This window comes from Lathamus discolor, chromosome 10, assembly GCF_037157495.1.
Source record: "Lathamus discolor isolate bLatDis1 chromosome 10, bLatDis1.hap1, whole genome shotgun sequence".
NCBI lineage: Eukaryota > Metazoa > Chordata > Aves > Psittaciformes > Psittacidae > Lathamus > Lathamus discolor.
Window position 1 is genome coordinate 8,689,246 of NC_088893.1, and position 14,038 is coordinate 8,703,283.

General features: G+C 37.4%; 1 protein-coding gene across 3 annotated transcripts in view; it reads right to left on the reverse strand.

Moving 5' to 3' along the window:
- GABRA1 (gamma-aminobutyric acid type A receptor subunit alpha1) overlaps positions 1-13,503 on the reverse strand; it is a 43,121-nt gene extending 29,618 nt beyond the window's left edge. The window contains exons 1-3 of one of the 3 annotated variants that reach the window (XM_065690256.1): positions 13,320-13,503; positions 10,966-11,053; positions 7,101-7,213 (exon numbers count right to left, since the gene is read on the reverse strand). In XM_065690256.1, coding sequence (XP_065546328.1) covers positions 7,101-7,213; positions 10,966-11,039 — 187 coding nt within the window. In that variant the 5' untranslated portion in view covers positions 11,040-11,053; positions 13,320-13,503. The other 2 variants (XM_065690258.1, XM_065690257.1) reach the window with 2 other exon arrangements.
- Between the last annotated feature and the right edge of the window lie 535 nt (positions 13,504-14,038).

Genomic DNA, 14,038 nt, shown 5'->3' on the forward strand with positions numbered 1-14,038 from the left:
ATGGAGGCACCAGTGTGATTAGGAGAGAGAAAGATACTAGATCCTCAGGCACAATCCATCATCCTTCAGTGGTGTAAACTTGAGAGTCTCAGCTCTGAGTGAGCCTCTAATATAACATAACTAACTGATTTACCTTGCACAAACAAAGAATATGCTGTTTGAATCAGTGGCATATTATGAATTCTAGCTTTTGGAGACATATGGTCAATCACTCTGAGAGCACAAAATGGAAACCAAAGACGTTGGCAGTAAGACGTAAGATTTTTAAGGGAGTGGAAAAATGAGTGATGCCTTTCATTTCTGTATACAATTGAAGATATTTTAAGTGGCTTGTATGACATAAGTAATAATAGAAAATTCAGACTGTGAACTCAGAAGAGATTGTGTTTTCTTCATACTGATTAAACTTTCACAGAGCATCTAATCCCAGTTCCTTCAAATGCAGATAAAGCCACTGTACACATCACCAAATGATTTATTTTTTTCTTTGATATGTACCTCTGTATCAAGAGCAGTGAAAAATTGTGTATGAACACACAGGAAAGGATTAGCCCCTCCAAAGCCGTATGGAAGTTTTGAGATTTATGTTTACTGTTTTACTAGTTAGATGATTCAACTGTGCTTTGTTAAGGGCTTCAAAAGTTGTGAGTCAACCTTGTACAGGACATGTGTTTACTCATACAGTTGGGATTTATATTTAGAATCAAGGTTAACCATGTTCATTCTGCAGCTTGATTAGCATGGGAGGGCTTAAACTGTACTTCAAATGCCCAGGATGCATTTTTTCAGGAGCCTCAGATCCTGAGCTATGGTCAAAACCTTCACAATATCCTTAAGAACAAGAGAAAATTATAAATCATTGAACAAAACAAGCTCAGGTCAGCAGCTGATCTCACTGCTAAGGATAAATCCACTGGCTGTAAAGACAAGCTAAACTGTCTCTTGATTACAAAATCTACCTCATGAACCAGGACTAAGTAATACAGAGATATCTGTAGAAAATGTAACAATTCCAGTAAAAAAAGAAAACAAGGAAATTAATGACTTGCTAATTTTACTATAAGACAACCATAGGGTTCAGTAAAATAGCAACTGATTACCACACCTTGGCACTCTGGAACACGGCCTCAGGCAATTGATCCACATAGAGCTATGAAAACAGCAGTCAATGTCAACTACTGTAATTTTACTGTTTACAAATACTGTGTTTTGCTAATGATGCTAGACTAACTTAAACTCTCAACATTAATAACAATAAATATTTTGATTTAAACTCCCAGGGAGCTCATTAGTGCTAGAATTGTGATTGGATTACAAATTGAGAACAAAAATAAGAAATACAGATTTATTTAAAAGGCAGGAAATGAGCCTATTTATCATAGGAAAGTATATATTAACTGTTTCCCTTTCAGACCTGCTGGTATTTGAGCATAAGGCTTATTTGAATTGCATATTTTAGTGGTTTAAATTAATTCCATCTCATTTGGTAACGCACATGTTCCTGCTGCATGTTTGGTGTGTGTGCTACAGTTATTAAAATGGAAAAGACTTCTCCTATGGTTTTGAAGGAGAGGAATTTGGATGCCTATATAGCGTACTCTATTACTGCTGGAAAAAGTCACGTAGACTAATCACCCTGGCTGCATCCTATGATGTTATTTTGGTTTACAAACCACAACAAATACACTCACAAGGATTTTGTGCTGCCGCATTTGTAAAAGGAGAAACCAAAAGGGAGAATTGTGTGCTGTCCTATGATTACCTGCTGTAGTCTGTGCTGCAGTCAAGGGTTTGCTGACTTGCACTGAGCTGTGCAGTGTCATGGCAGCTCTCCCCATGCCAGTTAACAGCTCAGAGCTGTTCATATCCCTCCTACCTCTGTCCTTATATTAGATCAATTTTCCTAGGGTCTTCTATGCCTTTTTACAATTGCCTTTACATCAATGTGGTGTCTACAGAGTGGCAAAAAGACCAAAATTGGCCCTTTCAGTTTTTACGGAGTTCAGTATAGCATCTTGTACTTTTTTACTTGAAGAATTATGTGTAGGAGGTCCAGTATAGGACTCTCTTTTAATTTAGGGTAGAAACATTTAGGTTTAACTGAATTTTTATTATACATGCAGACAAAACCTCTATTTTCCTTAAAATTTAAGTTAGCCCATATACAAGTCGAAATCCAACAATATCCAGTTGGACCTCAATCACCAAGAGATAAGTTTATATTTATAGATAATGATCTCGTAAAACTGAATTCTAAAACCTAATTAACATAATACTGTCAGGTTTCTTTTTTATCACTATAAACATAAGCATTCTTTGGAAGCGATGAATTGCCAAGATAGGCTGATGTTCCACTTAAGAATAGTCACACTGAATTTTGATAAACTTCACACAGGAGAGGTCAACAAATAGCTTTTACTGATAGCATAAAACAAGTATAACTCTGTTCAATACTAAGGTAATGTTGATAATCTATTTGGGGTGATCTAATAGGCATTCATCCAAACTGTAAAAGCGAGTTTCATTTTAAAAGATTCTTGTTTGCATTATCAAACCCACTCTTAGTTCTGTATTGAGCAACCTTTCCAGTACAAAATCCGTCTCGAAGGGATAAACCACATTTACAATTGAAAGGTCACAGATTGCGTGATATCCTTTAGTTTTAGAGAGGAGATGTGTGCACTGCAAAGGTGATAACCTTAAAAAAAAATCTGTAACTGCACCTGATTTCATGTTTATAAATCTCAGCAACAGTACAACCAACGTGCCCTGTGCAAGCCTGGTGAAGCCACATGAGGACAACCCACAACAAAAGGCAATGGCATAGCCATTTATCTGAAGAACTTGTTTTTCCCACCATTTTTTTGTTTCGAGTCTTTTAAACTCCCACTCTAAATATAGTAGCTTACTAGGAGAGGTCACCAAACACTGAGGTGAAATTTCCTACTTATTTAACTCCTTCCCAGTACAATCTGATCCTTTATTTTGTTCAGGATTGTGTATTTGAAAAGAGAACAGCATCTTTATTATTCAGGATATTTTTATCACCTCAGGTTCCAGGATCCAGATATTTCCCACAGAAAATTATGCTATTACCTAAATGACTTCACTGTTCATTTTTTCCCTTAATGTCTAACATGATTTCCTCCTTTTTCAGCTTCAATATTTTACTCTCTGCAATTCCTCCTCCTTGCTTTTTGTAAATTATTATCTTCTCATAGAGTTAATAGTTGTCATCTAGTATGATCCAGAACATTTTTACATTCATTTTTAAAGTTTTATTTTCCAGGCACAAATAACTGTAAATGTAGTTATTTGTCCGTGTTTATGGATGGGTATAACAGATGCTATTTCCTGGCAATGTCTGACTAAGTGACTATGCCCACATATGAAGGAGGCAAACATCTAAATAACATAATTTATATCAATAATTATTGATAGGAGGTGTAAATGTGCCAATGTGTAACATAATGCTGTGTGTTTCTTTTAAAGAAAAATCAGATTAATTTTAGCTACAATGCCATTTTTAAAATAATGAGCATATTCAATCACTGTAACTTTTGACTGTGGGTCACCTACTCCTTTATTTATTTATTTATTCTTGTTAATAAGAAATGACCTCTGTTTAACAGCAAAATGCTCAGAGCTACTCAGTTAATTTCAGATATGGCCTTACCGGGTTATCTGAACAATAATAATTTTTATTCCCATAACCTTTAATGGAGCATATGCATGTTTTATTTTTCCTTTTGAAGTAATACCCCAAAAGAAGATCTGAAAAAAGGAAAGGAAGGATTTAATATTAATCTAACACTGATTCCATGCATACTGAAAGAGTGATTCAAAATTCAGCACCTCTAAACTTTTCATTATCTTAATGCTCCACCTTTTAACCTGGCTTCCCAATGAGTATGTGCTATAGCTCCAACTTTGTAATGAGATCTCTTCAGGATCTTGTTTCTGGCTTCATGGTGCCTCATCTGCCTCACCAGGATATTTATTTCAAGCTATGAATCTGTTCATCACACTAATAAGTTTGCAAACTTAAGATAGAGAAATATCGTGGCACTTATTTCAAAAAGAAGGAAATTACTCTTATAAGTAAGGAGAACCATATCAAGATCAAACCCCTTTCACAGTTCAATACAATTTTTCAGTAAACATACCATTTTGTCACTGAATTCTTCATGCATAAACACAAGGGAAGAGAAACAAACTGACTGAAAAAACTGTCATTTACTTTTTCTTCCATAGGTGGGAAAGAGAGAAATTGGTTCTCTTTTCTGTTTCATGCATAGAATTCTGTTTTCTGTAGGCGTATATATTTTAAAAGCTGCACTAAAGAAGGAGAGGTCCTACAGGGATAAACAGTTTTCTGCAGTATGCCCCTTTCTGTAGAAGAAAGTGACTGTACCATGCAATGTGGTACTTCATCTATTGTTGATGAAGGCGTATGAAGACATAGGATAGGTATTTCTGGATAACTGCAAGAGTGTTGTGGTGTAATCGGTGGTACACAGATGATTACACCAGTAGGTACAACTTACTGGTGCCTAACAGTGTAAAATTCATTAATAGAACACATATGTATGAATGTCTCTAATATCTTAAATTCTCTGATAGCCATGTCACAATTAATATGGAATGAATTAGACCTAATTACATATATCTAAACATGGTACTATATTTGTGCTTTTCTTAACTTTCTCTTTAGAGTAGATAAAAATCATGTTCTGACTGAAATATTTAAGACATCACTGATGTTGGGAAGAAAAATGAAATCAGCACTTTTACATTTAATTTTAACATTTCCAGCAACAGATCATGCTACAACTGAAGGCTATTGAACTTCCAACTCAAAAACATTGCTTTATTTGATATATTGATTTAGATTTCTCACTAGATATTTTTCCATAAGGAACATTTCAGAATATATTTCCCCATTATACCAAGTGTCTAAATCAAATGTGTCAGAACTGAGTCATCTTGAGGTTCTTAGCTCATATTTAGACACCTCAGCAAGAAGGTTTTTCAGAGGTGAATTTCAAAATTCCTGAGCAAACCCTTTAATTATAAATTGGTACCAGAATTGAAAGCATAGGCCTAGATGTTTGTCCCTAGTGTCTGAAATATATAATTTATGTCTTTTCAATAACACATTATTTAACACTTAAAAGACTAAAGCTACTTCTTACTGTATTTTATTTTAACCATTAATTTACTACCCACAATTTGAACAGATGGGGGATGTTTTATAACAGATAAATTAAATTTACTCTGTTGAACTGACACCATGAAACTATAATTTTGCAGCACAATTCAAAAAGGGAGGGATGCAAAGATTATTTAAACTTCTCTAACCTTTGGTTAGAGAAATTATTCCAACACTGCCTTCCCTCGATCCCATATTTCCCATGCTCCACTCATTTTTGCATTTAACTGATAGTGATGCAAATGGCTATTAAAATTTGTGAAGAGACACAGTTCCTCCTATAGAAGCAGTTGCATTAAACAATCTCGCTCTCATGATCAAATTTTAGCTGGACTGGGTGATCCTTTCATGGAGGGTGCAGACCCGTTCTCCCAGTACACCCTTCCAGTCTGGCTTCAGAAATATAGATAGACATATGTAAGACTCTGTATCGATGTCCTTAGGTCTCTAATCTGTAATCCAGAGAATGAGAGAAAATCGTTTCCCTGCAGCTCCCTTTGTTTGCTTTTCTAGTAACAGTTCAACAAAACATAATAGCTACAAAACTCATATAAGAAATCATCGTATGCTCAAAATTTTCCTGTAGACATGTACCAGACTCTACACAGTTTATAAAGTTTCATTTATTTATGGCCTTCTCTGCTATGTTTATTTACTATGATACAGTAGCTGACTGAACTGTACAGTTGCATTAATCAAAGATTAAGGAGCATTTATTTCTGAACTAGTCCAAGTGTTTACAAGTAAGCAGGCAAAAGTACTGGTAGATAAAAGTAAAAAGTGATTCTTATTTTGTTGTGTTTTATCTGAAATTGCACACAAAAACTTAGACCAACACATTTTAAAATGCATTAATTTTATGAACAAAATTTTATCTTTGGCCATTCCTTGAAGTCAGTGAAGTCAAACCATTGAAGAAGTTGGCTCACAATTCAAGAACTGTTGCAAGGTGATAGCCTTAAACCATAGAATAAGCTTACCCTTAATTATCTTCTATTTCATCCTCAGGAGATGGTATAAAAATTCTAAGGTAATACCCTGTTCTTCTTATAATGAAGTTCCTCTGAGAGCTATTATATGGTTGAACTATACTTTGTGGGGTGGGTTGCTCTGTTTTATTTTAACTGAAGAATCCAAAAGGAAAGAAAAAAAAAATCTGAAAGAAATAAATCCAACTTTTCCATGCACCAGAAAGACAGGTTTGTGCTTCTATGTTCAGAACTTTCACGTCTGTGAAAAACAAGCTTTTAAGACCTAGTTTGGGGATTTTGTCAGAGCAGAACAAATCAGAGGAAACACAGGGATGCTGATAAAGACAATACCTTCATAACAAGGTTTTAGAAAGATGGAATTGCTATGTGGTTTTATACCTTTTTATGGATTCAGCACCAAGAGCAGAAGAAAAAAGACATTTTTATCAAGCTGTGAAGACAAAATGTTAGAGAAACAAATGCTGACATACCTAAGTAGAAAAAAAAATCTTATAAACTTCTCTGAGACTTTTATGGCTAAGGCTGATTGATGCTTTCACTTCTAAAAATCCTCTCATGAAGGTAGTCATAGATAGATGTGCTATTTAGGCCTGATTCATAAACTTGTCATTTGTCAGGTTACAGGTTATATTTTATTATATTTTATTCTTCACACAATTTTAATACATATTCAGAGGTCTTCTTGAATCGTGAACCATTTTCTTGTTTGGGGTATAAGTGTAACAAAATCAAGTATGTGAAAGATATAGAAAGCATGGCATTTTTGAAAAGATGGATACTGCATGTCAGCATTATTTTAAGTGTATATAGAAACAGAACTGAAATAAGTATATAATAGGAAAATAGCATTGTTTTACCTAACACATAACCTTATATAAAATTATAATACAACACACCTCCCAGTCCTGGTCTCAAGCGGTTATCATAGCCATCCAGCAGACGATCCAATATTCTGGTAAATACTGTGGTATTGTCTTTAAGTTCATCTTGTGATGAGGTTTGTCCATAGCTGAAATACAGAACCATGAAGACTGAAAAACAGTAATTCACCAATAAGCTTACAAAGCAATTCAAAACTCTGTTTAATCTTGCTTATACAGGGTTTACGTTCACAATATCTCCCCCCTAAAACAATATTGTAGTACTTTATAGGGTTCCTTCACTGAAACATTTTCTTCTTAAATTGTACATTTTTTGTAAAATCCTTGAAAATCAGCGCCTCTCTATAAACAGTGAGCAAATGGAATGTCAGTTCCTCAGTGTTCATCTCATTATTCATTAATGTTATAATGTTCTGTGTGTTCCTCAGGAAAAGGCTCATTTGTCAGCAAAAGATAACGTGTTTAATTCATAATAGTTATAAAGGGTTTGCATACAAAGAATGATACAATAATTTAGAACATTGACACTTAAGTACTGAAATAAACTCTAGAATAAAGATAAAACAAATACAGAGATGCCTACCTTATGAATATAGAAGTCAGTCAAGTGAGCGTTCATTTTCAATATATAACTTTATTTCATTTCCCATTTTCCTTTAGCAATTAGATTTGGAGGAATACCTCCAACTTTTCCTTACAAATGTGTAACAAAACCATCTGTTGATACGGAAATCTCTTACATCTATCAAGCTTCACTTACGGATCCCTAATGTGTATCTCTAACTCAGGCAAGGGTCCTAAAATTTCACTTGAACAAAGATCAGATTGAGCTCTTGGAGCTCAGCTACCAAAATCTTATTTTCATCAATAGAAATGGAATGGAATCCTTGGGCTTTGTGGTTTCTGTCTGCTGTAGATTACATCAGAATCAACCTTTTCCTTAAATCTGAAACCTTTACTTGTCATAGATGATTCTCTTAATCATAGATTACTGTTGTCTTAAAGCCAAACCCAGTATTGTTTTTTCATTCATTGCTGGGAATACTGCCATTATAAACCTGTGTAGTCACCATGACCAAAAGCAAAACCACTGCTTTCCAAAACATCAATTTGTCTCACACATTGCTACTGAACTGTATAGCTAGTAGAGTGCCAAAACCCGTTGTTAAGATTGTGTCTGGTCACAGAATTGATCCTTCCATTGGGCAGCTTGTTATCCATACAACTACGGTGATCTGCGGCTCTCAGTGCTCTGCTAGTTGTTCCTGTTCTAACCAGCAAAGGCCATCTTATGAGGAATATACTGTTACACAGAATTATTTTGTTCTATTGAAATACCTACAAAATTATTTTCTGTTAAGCTTCATCAAACATAATTTATATATCACATGTCTGATCCACTTGTATTTAATACAGAGAGAAGGAGAAAAGATAACCTTAATATAGGTGCTCTGGAAATGCTTCCAGGCTATTTTGCAATACAGGTTTGAATACGTAACACTACAAATTTAACCAAGTTTCAGAACAGACACTCCCAGAAGTTTTGCTAACTTTTGTTTTATTTCAGTAGGGTGTGACTTTGTAGAGAACAATATTCAGGGATTTTAATGCATATAGAACACTGTTTCTAATGAAGAGACAAAATCTTTTAACAGATACTATTAATCTCCTCTAGCCATATCATATAATTTGGCTTTAAAAAGGGTTGATTTATATTTATTTTTCATACATACAGTTGAATTTTAAGTCACAGCCATTAATATTTCTTTTTCTTTTACGTTTCCTATATGTTACCAAATAACAAGTTCTCCTGCTGTCTCCAGTAAGCATTATCTTTCAAAGGATCATTCCTCATACGCCTGATGTAGAACTGCAACACAGGTCTTTTCACTGGATTAAAACTTACATTAACACTCATTGTCAATAAACAAGCTGCTGTACATACATATCTCAAGGATAGTAGAAGGTCGTCAGAATTAAGGTGGCAAAGGATACAAAAAGACTTCAGAAATTGTAATGGTAAATAAATGAGCATGTTTGCAGAAAAGGCATCAGGAAGATGGACTGGTGGCAGTGTACTCGGCAAGGATGCAACAAAGTATACCGCTTCCATTCTTGGTGTCACATTTGTCAGTACCCTTACCTGTTCTTCCCACCATTTTGTCAGAGGTAAAAAGCACCCTTAGGGCTGGTTTTAACTGACATATGGTCACAACAGGAAGAATCTGAACATTTGTGTACATACAAAGTGAACTGTAACTCCAGAGGGATTGTGATTTTTCATTCAAAACACATATATTAAAATAGTCCTAGTGCTGCTTTTTACGACAAGAAGAATGATATGGGAAGGCTGCATCTTTCTGTATCACAGACACTTCTAATTCATCATTCTCTTTTATCTTAAAGGATTAACAGCACTCCAGAAGAATAGGCAAGGGAAGTTACTATGACACAATGGTTTTAAAAACAGATATATTTCATGTAAGGTGTGTGCATTTTGAGAGAAAGGTGACTGCAAGCGATCGTGTTTTCATATTAAACCACAGTATAATAAAAAAACTGTGCACTAACTCCATCTACAGGTCATTATAATAGTGACACGCCATATAATTTTTAAATACTAGTCCAATGCAGTTAAATTCTCACTTTAAAAATGCACATGAATACCTTAAATATATAATAAATACATTTGCACATGTATATCTATATGTACACATATCTATATAATAAACATGTTTCCACAAAATTCTCTAGCTGGGCCAAATGAAGTACTTCACAAATACTTAGAATCTCACTTTTCTTAATACATTATCAAAATTAAGGTATTGCTTCTAAAGTGCCATGTTTATTCAATGCAGCAATTGTTACATGAATCACCTGATTTTATTCTTTTATTTTTAGAGGAAATGCATGTACAGATGAACCTTTGCCCACCCCACTCTATCTAAAATCTCCAAGCTAGCCAGAAGGTAAGTTTATCTAGAGCTGCAAATGCATAAGGAGACACTATGGAGGTCAAGGCACAAATACACCTTTTCGGGGTCGCTGTTGGCAATATGAAATTTCTAGTGCTTTTTGTTATTAGGTAACATTATTGACTGGACTTTAATATTTTTAAAATACAGAAATATACCTATGCATCTTAAACATCTTTATTGAATTCTGAATTGCTGAGAGTACTTCAAGTGTACTCTAAACTCCTTGACAATCTTTAGTTAACTTACTAGTTGTTAGGTGAGGTGTTGTGTAATTATACATTGTTCTTAATACTGATGCTGGTTTTAGATTATGATTTCAACGTATATTCCATACACATTCAGTGCAGCATGGTCTTTCAAACACAGACTCTTACGGGGTTTGAGCTTACAAATTCTCCTTCATCCAAGCAGTCTCCCTTCACCAGGATGGTCTACTTCAGATTTGCAAAACCAGCTACTAAGTTAGGACACAATCCTGACTAACAAACAAGTAAAAGTTTTGCCTCTTCTTGCAGGGACAATAAAGTTACTAAATAGCATTTAAATAAGGTTTAAAAAAGGACTTGATTACACTTTTTTTTTTTTTTCCTCTAAGGAAACTTGTATTTCTGAGCAGTCATTATCAGAGTAAAAAGGATTGCACAGGTGTTTAAGAGGTATTTCAATTTGTTTCAGAAAGGCTTTGCTTTTTTTCTTCACAATATTGAAAAAGCGATGTTATGCAAACAAATTGTAGTTTTCTTTCAGACTTCCTTTGGTTATATTTAGCTGGGATTTGAATAGGGATTAACCTCCCCCAGTACACATAGTAGTAGTGCAGCCCATGCAGTATTTGTCTCATGCTGCTGTATTAAGTTAAATGTTCCAAAAATATGTTAGTGCATTAAAAAACATCTCCCCACCTTCTTTCAGTCAGTGCATTCAGGAGGAGGCTCCAGGCCCAGAGGCAGTCACAAAGCACCAGGAATCTCTTCATGGTGGGCTCTGAAACTAGAAGGAAAATAAACATCAACATCCCCTGCATTAAAACAGGTACTGTGAAAAAATGTCCAATTTAGGACACTTTTGCAGAATAATTTGATGTCAAGCAATGACCTCACAATACTACAGCTCCTGTCATCCAGAATAAGAGAGCATGGCCTTGGCTGTTCTCATTTACCTTTTACTTTCAGAAAGAGGCTTAGGGTGGGATTTATTTTGCGGTAAGGGCGTATTCCTATTTGTATTATTCTTGAATTTAAACAGAACCAGTTATGAGTTAAAGCTGCTGTGCCCAAACTCTGCACCAATTCTTAGTCAGTTCCCTCCTATGTTGAAAATGTGACAAGGAGCCTCCATAACATTTCTAGATAACCAAGTGTAACTGGTTTGTGTTTGGCTTGAACCAGCCTGAATACTTCCAAACCTCTTGGAAGGTGTCAGTGTGTGGTAGTGTGACTGGGGAGAGAGCGGCACTTCCCTCACGGCCACTGCTTTGCTTTGATGTGGCGGAAGCGACTTCTTACAGATATTACTACTCTTCCCTGAAATAGTGGCATCAGAGCAGGAGTAAAACAATCAGATTCTGACTCTCTGATCTCCTGCTGCATATGCACACTAATATTTTTGTTGGGCTAAAGGGCACGATTCATAATGAAACCATGTGCTGACAACCTACACACATCTACCTCTCTACCAGTCTCTGCTGCTAGGAAATGGTTTTGCATTAGCAGCCTTCTCATCCCTTCCAGTCCTCCCTCCAGACTTCCCTGAGTTACTCTCATTTACCTTTGAATAAAAAGTAACACAACTTGGGTTTCTTTCACTTTCTAATAAACCATAAAATACAAAGTTAACTGGTATTTGTGGAACTGGTGTTCCAGATTCAGCTGATTGCCTGGGAGATGCTGCAGGTCCCTTTACTTATCTGTGTGCTGGAATCCAGATGATTTTTAGTATTCATTACATTAAAAAGGGCAACAAAATAGGAAGCCTGTATTGGATGAATTGGGTTTTTTTTAAATGCCTGAGAAAGCAAAGCACTGTACGTACAAATGTTGTTGTACCTTTAAATAAAGCTACCCCAATTCACTGCACGCTCTCAGGGACAATTTAAATCAATAAAATATCATTACAAAGCGGCATGTAAGCAATGAGATATAATTAATGCGTTTATAGCCAAATGATCGGCAGATAAGCACGGAGTGGAGCTGAGCTAATCTCACTGGGTAGCAAAGAGCTGGCTGTGACTGGGAAGTGTGGATAAAGATCTTCAGGGACGAGACTGCATCTCAACTTGCCCTGTAACCAGCCCCCTTACAAAGGGAAAGACAACATCTGTAGCTTCAAAAATCGCCTTCTCCCGGTCCTGCTAACTTCTGCCTTTGCAAAAGGCTCCTCGGCATAAAGAACGGAAAGTGAATTATTCCCAACTATCTTGATCTGTTGAGCTCCACACTTGCCCCCCTCCCTTCACCACCCCCCGCTTCAATAGACCCATACAGGCGATATAAATCCTGGAGAAGGAAAGTTTCTTGCAGCTAGAAAAACCAAATGTTAGCAAAGACTTTAAAGGAGTGTTGGACCCCCACAGCCCCCCAACCCCTGGCCTCCAACTACCCGCACCGCCTGGGGAACCAGCTCGGGTGTTCCCATTCAAAATGGGAGAAAGATCCACGTTTTGGGAGAATGTCAGCAGCGCCCGCTGGAAAAGGGGAAAAAAAAAAAAAAAAAAAAAAAAAAAAAAGGAAGAGGGAGAAAAAAAAATTAAAAAAGGGAAGAATTAAAAACAAAAACAGGGGGAAGAAGGAAACATTTTGATGCAGTTTTGAGTCCCGGTGGGAGATTTGCCCATCTCTGAGGCACAAATCGAGACTTGTTTTCCTCCCTGCATTTCAACTTTGTATTTCCCCCTCACCCCGAGAAAGCCACCCCTCCCACCGCCTCCCGCGGAGGGGGAAAAAGGGGGAAAAAAAAGAGCCCCAACCCCCCAAAAAACCCTTTCCCAAGCGACCGGTGGAAATCAGTCCACGCTAAAAAATAAATAAATAAGACAAATTACAATGCCCATCGATCGCTGCGGATTTTCAAGCTGGAGGGATAGGGAATAAAAATCCCACCGACCCGGCGGTACCTGCGGAGAGGGGAGAGGAGCTGCCTGCGCGCCTGGACGCGGAGCCCGCAGCCGGGAGCGCCCGGAGGGGTGCGAGTGTGTGTCTGCGCGTCCGTCTGAGTGCCGGGCTGCGTGCGCGGGGTGCGAGCGAGCGGCCGCCCTTACCGGAGCCCCTCGGGCGCGGGTCCGCGGCGCAGCTGCCCGGCTCTGCCCGCCCGCCCGCGCGGAGGCTGCGCGTCTCCCGCTCCGCCGCTCACTCCGCCTCGGCCATTGCCGCCGCTCCGCTGCTCCGGGCGCAGCACCCGAATTCCTCTTCCCAATATTCCGATCGCCGCGGTACAACAAAAGCTTTCTCTTTACCAAGACAGTAGTAATACGTCCCAGGGTAAACCGGATGTGAAATAGGCTGTGACTTCATGCCAGAGAGATTTTATTTTAGAAAGGAAGGTGGTACCAAGCTCTCATCTAGAGACCAATCCGCCCATTTTTTATATGCAGCACAATTTAACTTGCAGTGCTCTCGCCCTAATCCCTTTCTCTCCTGCTGCAGACTCAAATCCTTCTACAATCTGCAGCGTTATTATTATTTGGGGGGGAGGCTGCGCGGCTGGGGGGAGGCAGCACCGGTTTTCTTTAGACACTTGCTCTCACAAAACAGTCTATTTTAAGGCTCGTACATTAAAAAATATAACAGATGTGCCTTAGCGTTCAACCTTTAATCAAATATTTAATAGCAGCATACATATGAATGAAGACTAGCTGGGAATGTAGAGGATGCAGTACCATGCGTGTGTGCATACCTACGGAGCCTAGCCTGTGCATGTACCCAGACAGGGAATGTTGTGCAATCCTAATTAAACCCAGGTAACATGCATTTGGAGCGA